This window comes from Branchiostoma lanceolatum, chromosome 5 (genome assembly GCF_035083965.1).
Source record: "Branchiostoma lanceolatum isolate klBraLanc5 chromosome 5, klBraLanc5.hap2, whole genome shotgun sequence".
In the NCBI taxonomy this organism is placed as follows: Eukaryota; Metazoa; Chordata; class Leptocardii; order Amphioxiformes; family Branchiostomatidae; genus Branchiostoma; species Branchiostoma lanceolatum.
This window is the reverse complement of record NC_089726.1, coordinates 6,059,825-6,077,288: the sequence shown is the minus strand read 5'-3', so window position 1 is coordinate 6,077,288 and position 17,464 is coordinate 6,059,825. Positions and strand designations below refer to the sequence as shown.

Here is a 17,464-nt window from a genome sequence, read left to right as displayed (position 1 = left end):
AGAAAAGATATTTGATTATGAGAAACAGATTGGCTAAGGTTTGTTTGGAATTAACCTTAATTTTTAGTAAGTTTAACAGTTACTGTCAAAGAAATCTGTCAGAAATCAAAAGGAGAAAAGGCTGTCTGTACTTTACATTAAACTATATCTAAAGAACCCTGAGTCTGAAATTTGTTAATGTGGAAAGAGCTGTCTGACAAGATATGTGATAGAGAACACTGAAAGCTGCTCATGAGCTTTGTGTATGCTTCGACTCTTTAATTTAAGATTAAGAAATGTGAAGATGATCGTGAACTCTGACTCACATTGACACCCTAATAATCAACACCTTGTCAATGTCAACCTTATCATTTGCTCCCACAATCCCTCAAGGTGATTTAACCAGCCCCCCACCTGTTTGTTTTGTAACCCGATACGCCTGCCTGTAGTACAGGTGCACATACACACCTTTTCATTCTCACACCTTCAAGTTGCCATGGTTCGTCTATTATGTAAAGAGTTTGAACAAAAATAGGCATTTTTTTCTCCTCAAGGCCTTTTTGTGACATCTCGTCCAAAGAAGTCCCAAATCCAGGCTGTTGGGAAAAGATACAAAATTCAAAGCTTTGCCTTGACCTTTAACCTGCAGTATTCACAGATCCGTGGAATAGAAAGTAGTTGTTTGTATAGCCACTTAAGTTAATGTAGTCGTAGCATTTGAGAGTAACAATAGTGCAGAGGACTTAAATGGTTTACCAAACACAAATGTCAATGGATCTTCACAGTGCTGTGCCTCCTGAATGTAAAGGTTCTCCCAAGGAGGTTAAATCCTATTTTAACCTCCTTGGTTCTCCTTTGAAAGTTTGAGTTGACTACATTTGAAGTTGTCAGATATAATGTTTTACTATGTACTGTTGTGAAAAACAACATATTAGAGGAAAGTTGATGAATCTGATTCATTGCGACATATCAAAAGGTTTTGGTAAACCATTACCTGCATCAAAAGCAGGGATATCAGAATTCAAAGAAATACATTTTTCAATGAAAATAGTGTTTACGTATGTATCAAACACCTATATTGTACACAAAGTTTCCTACACTCAGGTATTTTAGATTATCATACGGTTTACTTGATAACTTGAATGCAGGTTTTTGTATAGCAGAATCAGGCTTGGACTTATCATCACACAAAATGATATGGTAACTTGTATCTGTTACGTGCAATAAAGTTTGATTTGATTTGAATTTTGATTTGTAATTCCAGGACTCCCCTACATCTAGCATGTGCACGAGGCAACGTGGAAACTGTGCAATTCCTGTGTGAGAACAACGCCAAGCTGAACGTGTGTGACGATGACATGAGGTCACCCCTCATGAAGGTAAGGGCACAGTCTCTACTCCTCCATAATTAATGTGCTCCCCCATTGTGAACCTATTGTCTTCCAGACAGGTGCGCAGCGTAAACAATTGTTTGACAGCAATCTGTGCCTACATGTTTATCATGCATGCATGTACAAGCTGGTGTTTTACGCCAGAGGTTATACTGCCTATATACAATGTAGATACAGAATGATACAGATACAGGTGATTTTTCGGTCATTAACAAAATGATAAATAGGACTGCTCTATGTTATATGATGGGTATAACTTGATTAAATATCTTTCTGTCTTTAAGGGTTATCCATTAGCTATGACTTAAGATGTGTGTGGTGCATTTTTAGTTTTAAGTTGCTATGTATGTAGCTGGATCGCTGAGGAATATATTTTGCTGTGATCAAAAGTCAATGTGAAGACTGAGTGTAAGAATACCTGGTTATCCAGTTGACATTTAGCATGTTACAGTCTACACAAATTGTATCACGATAACCAAAAGGTCAACAAAAGTTGTCACAGCTGAATGAATTCCCAGAAATGGTTTTAGTCCGCAAAATCAGTTTATAGATTTGCACCCTGTAAAATCAGCCAATCACAATCCTGAGATGGAGAAATGCACAACAACAAAAAAACAGCAGTTGTTTTAATAATAGAAAATGGTTGATGATTGCAAAATTCACTGGGACCTATTAGAATTTGGGTATGATTTTCGGAAGGGATTGGTAAACCTGTCCAACTCCAAGAGTCCTGCATCCCAAATCCTGATTAATTAATGGGAATATTCCTGTGCACTTAGCAAATTTGCATGTGACCAATGGTTCAGTTGTTAGCAACCCTGATTCAGGACAAGGAAACACCCCTTCCACACCACCCCTCCAATTGGTCGCTCCACTCCCTAGCAATGCATTTTTCCCTAGAAAAACCCCTGGGTTCATCATGTATTTTCTTATACCCCAGGCCGTGCAGAGTCAGTTTGACGAGTGCACCACCATCCTGCTTGAACACGAGGCCGACACAAACCTGGTGGATAAAGACGGGAACACGGCCCTGCACCTGTCCGCCCTCATCCCCAGCCTGCCTGCTGCTGAGGATCTGCTCAATCATGATGCAAGGATTGACACTCAGAACAAGGTAGGTACTACAGATGCAAGGATTGACACTCAGAACAAGGTATATGGTACTAGGGGTTTTAAGATGCAATGGTCTTGTCGCATGTTGAATCAAATTTGTCACATGTGGCCGTTATGCGAGATAGTTATTGCAAAAAAACAACAATACATGTCCATACATCTTTTTTGTGGTAATTGGGCAAGTACTAACAGGTACAACCAGACTCAGTATTCAAGTTCTCATGGTTTTTTTTTCTATACAATTTAGAGAAACTGTGCAAAACCTTCTTTTGCCATTTAAAAGATAGCATTCCTGGTCAGAATGCGAAGAATCCATATACATGTAATATATCTGATATATTAGATTACTAAGTTGCATGATGTTTATTGATGTACATGCTATTGAACTTAATTTATCCTACGCATATTTGACTAAACATTTTACTTTTCCTGTCCCCAGTCTGGCAGCACCCCTCTCCATTTGGCCACCTACCAGGGTTATGACGACTTCTGTGAATTTCTGCTCAAGGAAGGGACAAATATCGATGCTCAGGATAACAAACAAAGGTGGGTCGATATACAGTATTTTCACATAGGTAGATGGCAAAATCGTTGGCTCATGTCGTTCAACCCTTCTAAATGTCACATCCTTCATATCACCCGTAAGAAGCATCCCACCCTAACCCAGTACTCCCTCTGTGGAGAAGCCCTTACCGGTGTTAAGTCCCACCCCTATCTTGGAGTACAACTGTCCGATGATTTGCGGTGGGACACCCATATCAACCACGCCACTAGCAAAGCCGGTCGTGTTCTGGGGGTCATTCGGCGCAATTTGACCCATTGTCCATCTAGGGTCAAGGCCACTTGCTACAAAGCGCTGGTGCGGCCTCACTTGGAATATAGTGCCATCGTCTGGGACCCGTACACCACCAAAGGGATACAGGCGGTGGAGGCCGTCCAGCGCAGGGCCGCCCGCGTGACCCTTAATGACTACCGGCGGACTAGCAGCGTGACACAAATGCTCAACGACCTGCAGTGGCCCCTTCTCTCTGAAAGGAGGAGGAACGCCCGCCTCACCTTCTTCTACAAACTTGTTAATAACCACATTAATATAGACACTTACAGTTTGTTGAAACCAGCCCAGGGGCGCACCCGGGGGAGCCACGACCTCAAGTTTCACACCATCCACGCTAGAACCGACACATATAAACACTCTTTCTTTCCCCGTACCATCCGTCAGTGGAACACCTTGCCTGGCACGGTTGCGACGGCTCCCACCGTTGAGTCGTTCCGTGCCAGGCTGGAGGCCTGCCCGCCTTAGCCCGGGACCTCAACTCCCCCCCTAATTTGCCCCTGAAGGGGCTATTTGGGGGTATCATATGTAGATAGATGTAGATGTAGATGGCGTCGACCAATCAGAAGCCTCCATTGCCCACAATAAGTGGTCTGTTATCACGCCATAACACACCACTTATTGACCTCATGTCAGAACACAACCGTTCCATTTTGTAGAGGGGGTATCTTTTTGATGAATCTTTTTCTTAACCTTGTTTAAAAAATCTTTATAACCGTTGCATTTTGTAGAGGGGCTATCTATTTGATGAATCTTTTTCTTAACCCTGTTTAAAAAAATCTTTATTGTCTTAGAATTCCTAAAATTTCCTTAGAATACATGAAAAAGGGGAAAAAAATTTAAAGTTCCCAAAAATGTTCCGCGTGTTCCATTTACTGTTGGCCAAAGAAACCATGTTCTATCTAAGGTTCCGTGCGTTCCATTTCCTGCTGGCCAAAGAACCTGTGTTCTATTCAAGTTACCTGAGGTCATGTTGCAGGGAGATTCTTCAATGATAACAATAACATTTTCTGACTGACCTGAAACCGACCCTCCTATCCTGTGTGGTTGAAATAAATAAATCAGGCAACAGTTGTACATATTCTTCATCATCTTCTCTTAAAAAAAGGACAAATGTGAATTCTGAAATGCATTCTTAATAGTATAAGGGATCTATGCGTCAAACAGAAATTGTCTACTCTTATATGCGTCAGTTTGGATAAGCTATATGATAATAACGTTAATGACCCGCCTCTTCCTCGGTGTATATGGTGTCATAACGTTCGCTTCGCTCACTCAGTGGTTTTATTCGGTGGTTATAGCACATGGCCAGGCGTTATGACACCATATACACCTCGGGGCGGGTCATTAACCCTTAATACAACTTGTATATGTACTTTGTATGATATTATGTGCGCCAGTACAGGTCAAGGGTTAAACAGTGTCCAGCTGTTGTTGACTGTTGACTTTGCCAATGATTATGTATCTGAAATTTCACAAATGATAACCCCCTGTAGGACCCCCCTGATGCTGGCCGGTATGCTGGGTCATGTCGGTCAGCTCAGACCCCTGTGCAATAGTCTTAGCCTGGTTGTTTGAACATGTAATATTGCAGCCAAGCCAGTGAATGAATGATATATTATACATGTAATAACCCCCTGCAGGACCCCCCTGATGCTGGCCGGTATGCTGGGTCACGTCGGTCTGGTCAAACTGCTGCTGGAGAACAACGCCGACACCAACATCCGCGACAACCGCGGCTGGACGGCGGAGGACTGTGCCAGCACCGCGGGACAGCATGCGTGAGTATACAGTGTGCTGTGTTGTGTTGTGTTGTGTCGGGCAATATTGACTAATTTTATTCGTACTGAAGCTAGATGTCGCTGCTATCGGATGCTGTCCCAAATGTAAGGTACCAGTAGGTATATGCTTAAATACTTTACGTCTGGGACTGCATCTGTTAGCAGTGACACCTACTACCTAGCTGCGTTGCCAAATAGAAGTCAGTATTCTACCCTGAGGAAGGTGACAGACAGTCACAAAAACATTGGATTGAATAAAGTGTACAAAGGACTTTGTTCCCCCAGTGACTTACCAACATGGTCATGAAACTACTTACGGGTGCCAAGAATACTGTACACAGACAGATTCTGAATATGTCTGAGACAATTTCAGGAATATAAACTTCATTTCCATTTCTTCCTCGAATAACTAGGGCTGCTCATCTGATTGTGGACCACTCCCTGAAGACTTCCAGAGGGAGGGGAGCCACAGGAAGGAAGAGCCACTCCCCCTCCATGTTCAACCCCCCCAGTCCGTCCAACGTCGACCCTCTCGGATTCTCCATCGGGGGACCGGCTGGCGATGAAATGGATGGTAAATTTTGGTCTTATTTTCTTCATCAAATTCATTTTGAAATGATCGATATCAGGGAACAGCAAGATTAAGAATGAAATAAAGTTAGCAAAGTTAACTGGATAACACAGCAAAAGTAAACAATAATTGCTCTAATGTCTTTCCAAATCATTGTCCTTTTTTCGCAGTGCAAGCATCTGTCATCTTGTACTTGCATGTACCCTATCAAAGTCTTCAGTTTCTGAATCTCCTACTTTAAAGTTCTGCTCTTCTTCAAGATAGTTTAAGGGGTGATTTTGTGATTTTAACACCTTCACAAAATGTCCAATGCAGGTTTGGTATAGCCAAAGCAGTCAATGACTGTAGCTCCAAACTTACAATTTTTAGTACCCACTGACTATGTAGTCAGGTTTTAAAACCCACAGTTTCAAAAATGTGCCATCTAAATATTTTTTTCATTACAAAATCATATAATGGAAAAAACAGCATCTGTGGTGTCTGCCTCAAACAGCAAATATTGTACATATTATACAATGGTCAACTCAAATATAGTTCACAGTTGGGTGCTTAAGTTTACCATATGCACAAAAGTCATGTATATTGTATAATATTTGTTGTTTGAGACAACAAAGAAATATTCAGATGGCATTTTTTTGTAACTGTGGATTTAAAACTTTTCTCAGCTTTACTCTTCAGCTTTGGTCATTTATGGTCATTGGAATGCATCAAAACCTGTTAAACTTGATTCACTTCTACACTGCATATTTGACAGTCTTTGTAATTCCTTTTTGCAGGAATGTCTTAAAGTTTGTATTCAACATGCATGGCACATGTACATGTATGGTTGGTGATGCTTTCTTAACACCACCAAGCAGATACAAGAAGTAATTTCAAAGTTTTCTTTGCCTGGCAGTTGCACATAACTGTATGCCCACTCTATAGACTTTGCTGTGTTTTTTTCTTCCCCTCCCACAGTGATAATGCCTGGCACTATTGTACTAGATACAGAGGATACATGTAGGAAGCTTGATAAGGGTAACGCCTACATTCATATCTTTGTCACATGTCATTCGTACGAATGTGACGTGATGTGTACATGTACATTGATATTAGTTGCGTCTCACCATCTACGTGTTAGATTCGGACACCTTTTTTGGTGGCAAATTTGTTTTTATGTCTGAAGAATTTTTTTTGGATGCTAAATTTTCATGTCAGCCAAATGAATGTTTATTATCATTTCTTTATGACTACATGTATTTTTAGGTCAAATTTTCTTTTCCTGACTGAGCTAAAAACTTTTGAAATTCGTATGTTTTCATGTTTTTTACAGACTGATGCAAAATGTAAGAGTTACTCAAGCAACTGGATAGGTTTTGAAGATCTGTCCAGTAACTGTTTCATGAGTAACTGTTACATTTAGTGGTGCGGATCGGTCCGGCCGGACCGGTTCCGGACTTGTAAAACGTTTAGGTTCAAGTCCAAAAAAACCTAAACGTCTGGAAACAAGTCCGGACTTGAAAAAAGTTCTCTCACACATACACTCCTTATTGTTTTAAGCCATCTTAAACCTTCCTTAAATCGTGAAATTTGCACTAGAAAAATATGAAAACATTGCTGTTTTTGTGTTTATAACTGAACTTTTGTGTTAATTACTGACTGTATATAATTACGTATTATATAGTTTTCAATTTACATGTAAAATATCTGCCAATATGCAATTTTACATGTAACACGAAAAAAATACTCCAAAATTATTGTTCAGGTCCGGACTTTCAAGTCCGGACCTGAACCTAAACCTCTGGACTCCAGTCCGAACCTAAACCTAAACTCGGGTTTAGATCCACACCACTAGTTACATTGCATATCTTATTACCTGGATGTCTAACCTTCATCGACTGATGATTTTCTTTGCAAAGTTTTATTGCAGGCAGGCAACTTGGTTGCAAAATTGTCAGAAAACTTCAGGGCTATATCATATGTATATCAACTTGCTGAATTTTCCTTAACAATACATGATTTTTATGCTTTTTCCCAGTGCTCTGACTGACACAGTGACTATTATTTGTAATTTGGATATTATTGCCCATGCATCAAGCGACTCCAAAGTTTTCTTGCAGTCACCTTTCAGTTCTAACTGGATAGATAGTCGCTTTAGACTTTGCTGTTTTTTCTTTCCCCCACACAGCGGTAGTGCCTGGCACAATTGTAGATAAAGAAGCTAAAACTTCACCTAAGGGTAAAGCTTCCATTGATATTCTTTGTCACGTGTAATCCATACAAATGTGACGTGACGTGTACATGGATATTAGTGGTGTATTTTATTTTTATTTTTTTTGCACATGACACAATTTTTTTCCTGTCCAAGAGAATTTTGTGTACTGAGTTTTGTTGTTAGCAAATGCAATCTCTTTAGATTCAGGTAAAATTTGATTTTCTTTGAATTTTCTGCTTGGACCAAGAGCTCTTGTGTTATATCATGTGATTGATAGTTTTTTTTTTCCATATGGAACTTTTATGGAATGTTGTGGTAGGAAGGTAACAAATTTTGAACATGGAGATATTCAGTGCTTTCCATATGAGTTAATTTTGCATTTTACAAATTGATGCTTTTGCTTTAAGTTAGTGCATTGACCAATACATTTTTTTGGAAAACCATGACAGATGCATGTACTTTTAGTGCAAGTCACGATAGGCGGTACCTTAGGTAAGAGATTATCACACAGTCCTTGTGATGTTTTGGTTTTTCATTAGAGAGTCCAGAGGAAGCAGGTCTTAGACATGAGAGAAGAAGGTTGTCCTTTGAGACATACCGGAGCAAGAAGGGTCGGAAGACTGACAGCCAGGACCTAGCGAAAGGCAGTCCTAAGCACAGGGAGTCAGATGTTAAATTCAAAAGCCAGTCAGACATAAAGCACAAGAGACTACGGTTCTCGAGCTCAGACAGCGACGATGACCGTACGAACAGCGAGAAAAAGCGTAGAAGGCAGGTCCGGTCTGCTCCGAAACTCAAAGAAGCCGAACCAATGGCAAATGAAAAATTTACCAGTCAAGGCAAGACAGCACAACCTAGCCAGGTGGTGGTCAGCAAGAGGTCCCAAGAGGTGGTCCGTAGGAAAGAGAAAAAGGCTGTTAGCACGCAGTCAGATAGTGTAAAAAAACAGAAGCCAGGGCAAACCGTCCGAAGTAGCATCCCCTCCTCAGACATGTGCAGGCTTGTGTTTGTGAGCGAGGCATCAAGCGGCCTTAGTGAGTCATCCCCAGAACAGAATACAAAGAGCAGGCAGGAAGATGTGGATGTCTATAGTCTGACTACAGTTACCGATGTCGAGGTAAAAGTTAGCAGTGACACCAGCCCTTGCAGTGATGTAGGACAGGGCAAAGGTCAGAGGGCAGAGTCAAAGGTCAGCCGTGAGGTCAGCAGTGATGTAGGACAGGTCCCCATGTCAAGTGCAGAGGCCAGACCCACTAGTGAGACAGTTGAAGGCAGGCTGATAGAAAATAGGATATGTTGTTTCTGTTGTGAAAAGCAAAGCAGTTTGTTCAACTGTGCAGACGGGTTGCGTTTTTATGCACAAAGGTTTGCCTGTTTTCTGTTACGAAAAAGCAAAGCAGTTTGTTTGACCTTATGCAAATGATTTTTTTTAAGAAGGTTTAACCCACAGTCATGTCTTTTTGTCTCCAGTGTCAATGCTTTTCATTTTCTTAATATTGCTGTTGTACCCCCTTGTGTTTGTGGGGACTTATTTTGTCTTACCATCCGCCCATGTTGTGGTGACTTATTCCTCAAAGTTACAATGAAATTTGAGTTTACATCCTTTATCAAGATTTCAGGAGGTTTGGCTACATGTATCTATTCAATGTTGACCAGAGTATTTCCTCTAGTAAGGAAATTTCCCATGGATTAAAAAAAACAACTAAGGATGCATTTAGTTTTTCCCTGTCCCAATCTCTAACTCTGTTTGCTTTGAGTTTGAACCTGATTAGATCGACGGCATTTCTGAACATCTAAATGTTGTCTTTGCGACAGATCTTTCTATGTTCATAAACCTAAGGTGGTTTCATGACTGACAGTTGTTATAACTCCTTCCACAGATGATGAACACCCGTATGAGGAGGTGCCATATAGAAGAGACTCACCCCAGTCAAGGTAGGATGGCAACTTATCTAGTACATGTATAACAAATGAAAAGTTGAATCATGATTGTCAACACACTCATTATAGAACTGCAGAATCCTTGGAGGTGTTTATATATATATTAAGTAAAAGGTCCCATAGCCGTTAACAGGCCATATGGACAGTGTGTTGTTCATCCACTGTCTCTAGGGTACAGTATTGGAAGGCGGAGCCCAACCCTCTCCTTCCACTGCGTTTTACCTCCCTAACCGAAGCTGGTACTCATTTACACCTGGGTGGAGTGAGGAATGCAAAGACTTAAAAGTCCCAAGGACAAAATGTTTGGTCAGGCATGCCAGAAATCAAGCCTGTGATCTGTCAACCCCTCAATTTCGCTTGACAACTCTTTACAATCTTAGTTTACAATGACATTGTTCTCCCTATCTGTCTGTACCCCACAGGTCTGATGCCGAGGACTCCTGGGCGGCATCAGAACCCAGTGCTGCAGAACCCAAGCCTGCCCAGGTAAGAACTAAAAAACTACATCCATTTAATACTACACTTCGAGTCATCAGATCACAATACATGTATCTTGAAATTACATGACGTTGTATATTAAATGATGATGATGTTGATGATGTATATTAAAGTGAATTGAAGTAAAGTCGAGGGAAAACGCCAAGTTGGACAACCACCCACTACTTGAATTGACAATAATCGAAAAAGACACTGGTCTCAAAGGGTCTGCATTAGTGCCCGCCATGAAGGACGAAAAGTACTGGAAAAACTTATATAGTATACCTCACCAGAGTAATCCGGATGTAAGATCATGGTGATGAAATCAAAGCAGGTCAAACTCGAGGCATGCAATTTTTCAGACCAAGGGTAATGCTTTTTTGATAGCTAATGCAAGTAGTAAGGCAGGTCAGCTAATTTGTGCTAATTACTGACATAGAGTCTTGATTGAGCCTACAACCATTCCTTGTCCGTGTTTTCCAGCGGCCGAAGGCTGTACCCAAACTGACCAGGTACCTCAGCAGGTCCGACGAGTCTCTACCAGAAGGTCAGTAACTTTCAGATTGAAAAGGGAACATGATTGTTCTGCCTGAATGTGAAAGATGATCTTCCTTTTCTAGTGTTTCATGAAATAAGCAATTAAAGGAGGTCTCTTTATTTATCTATACAATTGTATCTATTGAACACCGTTGCCTAGGTCAAAGTTGAAGTTTAAGGCCCTAACTTGTAAACTTTGTCTTAACTACAAGTCTTAACCTTTTGCCTTACCAAAAACATCCTTGACTATGGGGTGGCTTATCAAGCTGACTGCATTACATGTATGTTCAACCAGAGAGGGAGTCTGGATCGCAGAGGGGCCATGGGCGGGAATCCCGTTCCCCGCGTAGTCCGCGGGACGGCGGCGACTCCTGGGCTGCCTCTGATGGCGACCGGAGCCCCTCCCCTGCCGCAGACTCATGGGGACCCTCTGAACCTGAGAGCATCGGGGAAAAGGTCCGTTGTGTTCTGTTTGAAAGAAGTAGAATTCTCTCCACTCTTTCCAATCAGTTAAAACTACATGTAAAAGTATACTAATGATAGTTTAATCCACAAGTTCATTTTTACAGCAAATAACACTTTCATAGGGTCTTACTAGTATAGATCTGACAAAGGAGATAGAGTTGTACATGTAGAGGAAATTTAGTATTATAACACAGTGTTGCTGTAGCAGGCCCTGGGGTAAAATACTCGAATTAGTAAGTTAGTTAGTTTATCAAACAATCCTTTATTGTTACATACTTTTGATGCATTATTCAACTGTCGCTTATCTGTGTTTTCTTGTTTTACAGAAGCCTGGTAAGAAGATGAACCTGGCCAAGCTCTTGAAGTTGGACAAAGATGACAAGTCACAGAAGAGTGGAGGGAAAGGTGGGAATTTACAGATAACAAGCCAATGTTAGAATTGGGCCAGGGGCCGGATTTATTCTGCTTGGAAGCAATCAGAGGAGCGCGCCATTGCTCGAATAGGATGGATTTCAGGCTATTTGTGTATGGAAAGATTTTCATGTGCTTACCATAGATATGGGTATCATCTGATTCAGATTTTTCAAATGACACCTTCTGCTCTCCCCTGTCAGAAATAGATGATGACTCCTCTTCAGACAGCCCAACATCTCCCCACCATAGGGACCCCCCTGGGAGTCCACTATCCCCCACAGCTAAGGACCCCCCTGGGAGTCCACTATCCCCCACAGCTAAGGACCCCCCTGGGAGTCCACTATCCCCCACTGCTAAGGACCCCCCTGGGATCGAGTCTGTGAAAGACTCTGGCATCTCCACTGGTAAAAGTCACTGTCCCAGTGGTGTTTTTTACTCTGCTGTTCCAATTGTACTTTTCATTCAGCTTTTTTTCTTCTCTCTTCATTTTTTGACACCAGGTTTTCACCTACCAATCCAGTGAAGTCACCCGCACCATCTAAATGCATTTTTTCTTTTATTTTCAGCAAACCTCTGATTTGATGTTACAATTTGTTTTGTACATGCTTGCCTGGATAGTGTGCACTTCATGGTGTAAAGATGATGAAGGGTTGAAATATGCATTATCATTATGTACTTAATGTAATAAGTAGTATAGCAGAGGCAAATCCTAACTTCCAGATCTCACACCAAAGTTCCACAGCACTTTGCTTCCAGATCTCTCACCAATGTTCATTTATTATACTTTCAAAGAAAAGTACTAGACGACTGCAGGCAAATCTTGATGCCCAGATCTCACAGCAATGTTCCACATCATTTTGCTTCCAAATCTCTCATCAAAGTTCCTTTTATGATACCTTCCATAAAGAAGTTAAAATAGTATTGTACTATCCATGATCTTGCCATCAGACGGTACATCAATGACACCAAGAGGGGAAATGTCGCCGCGAACGCAGGACTCCCAGAATTCCCCTCCCCTTTCCCCGACATCGGCCAAGGAAGACCGACCGTTGGAATCAGAGCAGCAGGAGAAAGAGGATGAGGTCTCCCACCAGGATACCCAGAATTCCCCTCCCCTGTCTCCCACCACACCCAAGGAACAGCGGGAGTCGGAATCACATTGGGACTCGTCACCGGCTGCCTCGCCCTCGCCCAAACGCGGAGCCAACTCGGACTCCTCTGACAGCGATGGTGAACCTGCAAATCTTTTTTTCTGTACCACAGAAACAACGATCTGACACAACCTCTTCTCTGGTCACTCTCTTATAAGGATTAAGAGTCACACTTTGATAAAGCACCAAGAATATAAGTTTGATAAATTACCTAGAAACAGTTAAGTAAGAGAAGATCTAACATTGTTTTCCTCACAGCCTTCTCATCTTCACAAGGCACCTGACTAACAGAACGATAGGGTTTCAGTCAACATTTCTATGCACCTTAACACACACGTGTGACCATCTCATTTTGCACTTGTGTCACTAACCTTTTTAGGGAGAAGAGAATGTGAAATGCTGCAACTCAGTTAAATGCACTCATAGACTATTTATAATTATGGACATTGGTAGCTGTATAACATTTGCATTGTGAGCCTGACCATTTTCCACTCGACTGGTGTCAGTCTACTGTGAATGAACAGAAAGTATTTATTGAAAAGTAGTTCGCCAAAAAGCAACACTACACCTCCTATTAGTTTTTAAGATAGTCACAGAATTTCCTACATGTATGTATACATGTATACATTTAAGTTAAATTTGTATGTAAACCTCATTTGTACTCTTACTAGCAATACATGTAGCTCAAACCATACCAGATCATGCTTTCTTCATTCCCTGTCATATTATTCCAGTGCTATAGGCACCATACAGCAAATAACCTTTTTCTTGAATGTCACTCATTATCAACCATCCTTATTCCTTCCTTCTCATCAAAGACCACCTCAGAAGAAAGAGCTCTCCTCGTAACAGTGTATTCCCGCATGACTCTCCTCCAAAAGAAGTAGGAGTGAACAGTTTCCCTAGCTCAGGGGTAGACTCTGAGTCTGACTCCAGCCCAGTTGCCGTGGCAACGCTTCAGGATGAGCTGGAAGAGGCCATGGCCAGGGGTGAATTATAAGACCGTTTTGCCAACTCTAAGTGTTTGGTTAGGAGATGGTTGGGACGTCTTGACGGTGGCGGGAAACGTCTTTTGGGAACTCCCAGTGGACTTTCTGAAAATAAAAGGGGTCTGATTCACTGCAGCTTTCCATAATACAAGTTACTTGGAATACATGTACATGGAGATTCTAAGGTCTGGATAACAGGTTTGACAACTTTGTGTAGGAAAATGGTTCTCAAACCTGTTCTAAAGACTGGAGACTGTACTTGATGTAACTTGTACATGTCTGTATTATGGTAAAAACTGCCATGAGATGTACAGTTGTACCATAAAATAGACGGGTGAGGCTGGTGATTAAATGCACCCATTTCTGTGCAAGGATGTGTAATTGAGCAGCACTGGCGAAGTCTGAACAGTGCTCTGGAGTGACATTTTTCAAAATCATCATAACACGTTATGTACTAACCATACAGGTTTGAGGGAGTTGATCCTGGCACTTTTGAATCCTGTACACACATGGTGATGGGACAGAGAGAATCAGACATTTTGAGTATAACAATCTTTTTGTTTCTGGTTCTGTAGAGGTGTCCCCCACCTCTCCTAGGGGGCCCTCTCCCATCGTACAGGGCCCGGTTAAGTCCCCCCCTCCTCTGGTGCCGAGGTTACCGGACTTGGAAGACTCTGTGTCAGAATGGGACTCCAGCGCCCCTCCCACCCCTACGCACCAGAATGGTAGCATCCATGACATGCAGGATAAGTCTGGCTCCCTCAATAGGACTCCTAGATCTGGGGAAAAGAGGGACCGCAGCTCTCCAACACTGCCGAGTTATCAAAAGGAGCAACACAGTGGTAAACAAGATGGAAAACCTTACTTGACACTGGGGACTTCTTTTTCTAAAACACTCACTCATTCACTCACTCACTACTTATATCTCTAATTCTACGTTTGTATGTTATCCTAAACTTTAAGCATGTACATAATATATGTGTTACATGTAGCCTGGTATCCATCCCTACTATGAGGTATCTGACAAGACAGGTAATTATGCACAATTTTGTCACCTCGCTACGAATTACGTGAATACGGAAAATTAAAAAGGCCTGCCAATGCCTTATGGAAAAGACCATGTGGGCCCCTCATAATGGCTGTGGAATCTCATTCGTCCTCTCTGCAAAAAGAGAGGAAGGAGAGGACAAAAGAGACTCGGCAGCTATTATAGATTCTATACATTTCTGAAATGGATACCAGGCAATGTGTTTGAAACAGGTGGAGGACGATGCATGTACATATTAGGAGTAACTAATAATAGAATGCACTTCTTTGTGAATCGTGTACTAAATCTAATGGAGATGTGTAATGGTAACTAACCTCACACCTTACACTTGCTCCAAAGGAACACCTTTTAATATTTGGCTTTTTCTTTAACTAACTGTCTTTGTGTCTACAGGTGGATCTTCTTCGCATCTTGTTAAAGCAGTTGCAAGCTACAGTACTATTCATGGTGTTAGAAGTAAGATTTATCAGAAAACTTTGTTGTTGTTTTAACATTTTCTGTCTCACACCATCTAGATGGGTCACCAGCCTCCCCCAGGGACAAGCTGTCCCCTCGGGCACGAGGATCCCCACCCCTCACCCCCACCACTCGGGATAGGCAGGGGTCTGACTCCCAGTGGGACACCACCCCACCGGCCACCCCCACCCCCAGGGAGAATGGCAGGGACAAGAAGGTAGGAACTGTTTGTACAGTAGTATGTTTTCTTTTATGGTATTTTATTTATTTTCTTTTAAGGCTGTGGAAGACACATATTTTTGCATTTGAGGAAAGCCACACCTCTAGTATGCTAAGAAAACAACATTTATCGACCTACTGTAGGGGTCCATCCCAGTGTGAGGGATCAAACCTTACAGTCAGGTATTACACAGCTTGACTTGCTGAACAAAACTGTTTACCAGATATGCAAAACAAACATACAAACATAAATATCCAGTGGGTATTTCATTGGGCTATCCCTGCTGATTGTACAGGATAAACCATGTAAGTACAGAGAAAAGTATTTTGAAAACAAATCTAAGATCATCTGCATATTTACAGTTTGGAAATGGAACCCAATTACACAATTATTGTAATTTATGGTATCTACAGCTGCTGCATTAAAGTTGAATTCCTTTTAAAACAGCAGTCACTTGAAACTAGAAAAGAACCCCCAAATTTAGGCACTCGTGCAAACAAATGTTCAAAGCCAAATGCTTCTAGTCACGGTACTTACTGTACATGTTGAATTCAAATATACATGTACAATGGGTTTAACAGGGCAGTGATGACAACTGGGACTCCACACCACCGGCCACGCCCACCCCTCGCCATGGCAACATACAGGAGGAGGTAACCATGGAAACCAGCACTTTCTTTTCTCCTATCCCTCACTTCTTTCCTTCACACCTTCAACAATCAGAGACTTTGATCTGAACTCATGAAAAATGTTGGCAGACTCCTTTCGATCTCTCTTTGCAAGGGCCAAGGGCTTCTATGATCTGTGACTTTCTCAAATTTGTCCTCTTTTTCAGTGTGATTCGTTTTCCAGCATGCAGATGTCAAAGAGAATGACACCAGTGATCAATCTGCCATAGTAACAAACAACGGCGTGATTGATTGATTAATTGATTGATTAATGACATTGATTCTGCAGAAGTACATGAGATTAGCTTTGGTGAACTCACAATTTAGCACACACGTAGCTGTGAAGGATGTATGTATCAGAACTTCTGAAGAATCATACATTCAAGAAAAGTAGCAGTGGGCACATTATTGTAGAAACCAGTATGCAATCTTACCAAAATACAGTCTCATACATGTGTGTAGGATGATTGTCATTTTATGGAAATTATTATGCAAAATGCTGTCTTGACAAATTTTTTGTTTGGTATTGTTTGGTACAGGATGACTATGAAGACGTGATACCAACAGGGAAAAGCAAGTCCAGCCCTCGAGCTAAGGCTAAGGCTCCTGCACCAACTGATCTTCCAGAGGATGAGGAGGACAGGAAAAGAGGTGAGGCACTCGTTGGTAAACGGTGGCTTTTGATGCAATTGTTGGCCTATTTGATGCTGTCTTGCTACTGATAGATCTGCTTGGAGATTAGGGTATGAGGAAGGTGGTGTTGTGTTGGTGTAATGATTATAGGCCCCCTAGAGGTTTTCTATGGAACTGCAGCTACAAAGATTTTGTGTATCTTGGTAACCCATGTTTCGCTTTCAATCCCCAGTCCTGGCAGAGCTTGGCCTGTCGGATGTGTCAGAGGTCTCCAGCGTGAACTTTGACACCGAGAACGAAACAGACCAGGACGCTCCATCACCTTTGACCCCAAGGTAATTTGCATCCATTAGGAACAATGCTAACATCAGACTGAATACATCTAGCTTGTCTGAAATGTGGTCCAGTCAAACCCGTACAAGTGTCCATTAAGACCACCTGGCCACTGTGGCCGCTTTTTGGTGGTCCCTTTCACTAGACTAAATACAATTGCCCCAAGCATTAAAGAATCCTGTCTGTAGTGAACACCTACACAATCATGTATCTACTGTAGTCATTTTCTTCAAGTCCATTGAGTGGCCACTACAGACAGGTTTGACTTTAC

At 41.7% G+C, this 17,464-nt stretch overlaps 1 protein-coding gene across 1 annotated transcript in view; it reads left to right on the top strand.

Annotated features, from left to right (window-relative positions):
• LOC136434960 (trichohyalin-like) overlaps nucleotides 1–17,464 on the top strand; it is a 57,180-nt gene that overhangs the window by 1,135 nt on the left and 38,581 nt on the right. Inside the window, exons 2-19 of the mRNA XM_066428094.1 lie at nucleotides 1,244–1,358; nucleotides 2,311–2,484; nucleotides 2,923–3,029; nucleotides 4,959–5,096; nucleotides 5,510–5,670; nucleotides 9,742–9,796; nucleotides 10,225–10,288; nucleotides 10,763–10,826; nucleotides 11,112–11,272; nucleotides 11,608–11,686; nucleotides 11,896–12,099; nucleotides 12,644–12,925; nucleotides 13,665–13,835; nucleotides 14,411–14,677; nucleotides 15,399–15,556; nucleotides 16,141–16,212; nucleotides 16,767–16,878; nucleotides 17,093–17,195. Of these exons, the coding sequence (XP_066284191.1) occupies nucleotides 1,244–1,358; nucleotides 2,311–2,484; nucleotides 2,923–3,029; nucleotides 4,959–5,096; nucleotides 5,510–5,670; nucleotides 9,742–9,796; nucleotides 10,225–10,288; nucleotides 10,763–10,826; nucleotides 11,112–11,272; nucleotides 11,608–11,686; nucleotides 11,896–12,099; nucleotides 12,644–12,925; nucleotides 13,665–13,835; nucleotides 14,411–14,677; nucleotides 15,399–15,556; nucleotides 16,141–16,212; nucleotides 16,767–16,878; nucleotides 17,093–17,195 (2,487 nt within the window). The remainder of the gene's footprint in view (nucleotides 1–1,243; nucleotides 1,359–2,310; nucleotides 2,485–2,922; nucleotides 3,030–4,958; nucleotides 5,097–5,509; nucleotides 5,671–9,741; nucleotides 9,797–10,224; nucleotides 10,289–10,762; nucleotides 10,827–11,111; nucleotides 11,273–11,607; nucleotides 11,687–11,895; nucleotides 12,100–12,643; nucleotides 12,926–13,664; nucleotides 13,836–14,410; nucleotides 14,678–15,398; nucleotides 15,557–16,140; nucleotides 16,213–16,766; nucleotides 16,879–17,092; nucleotides 17,196–17,464) is intronic.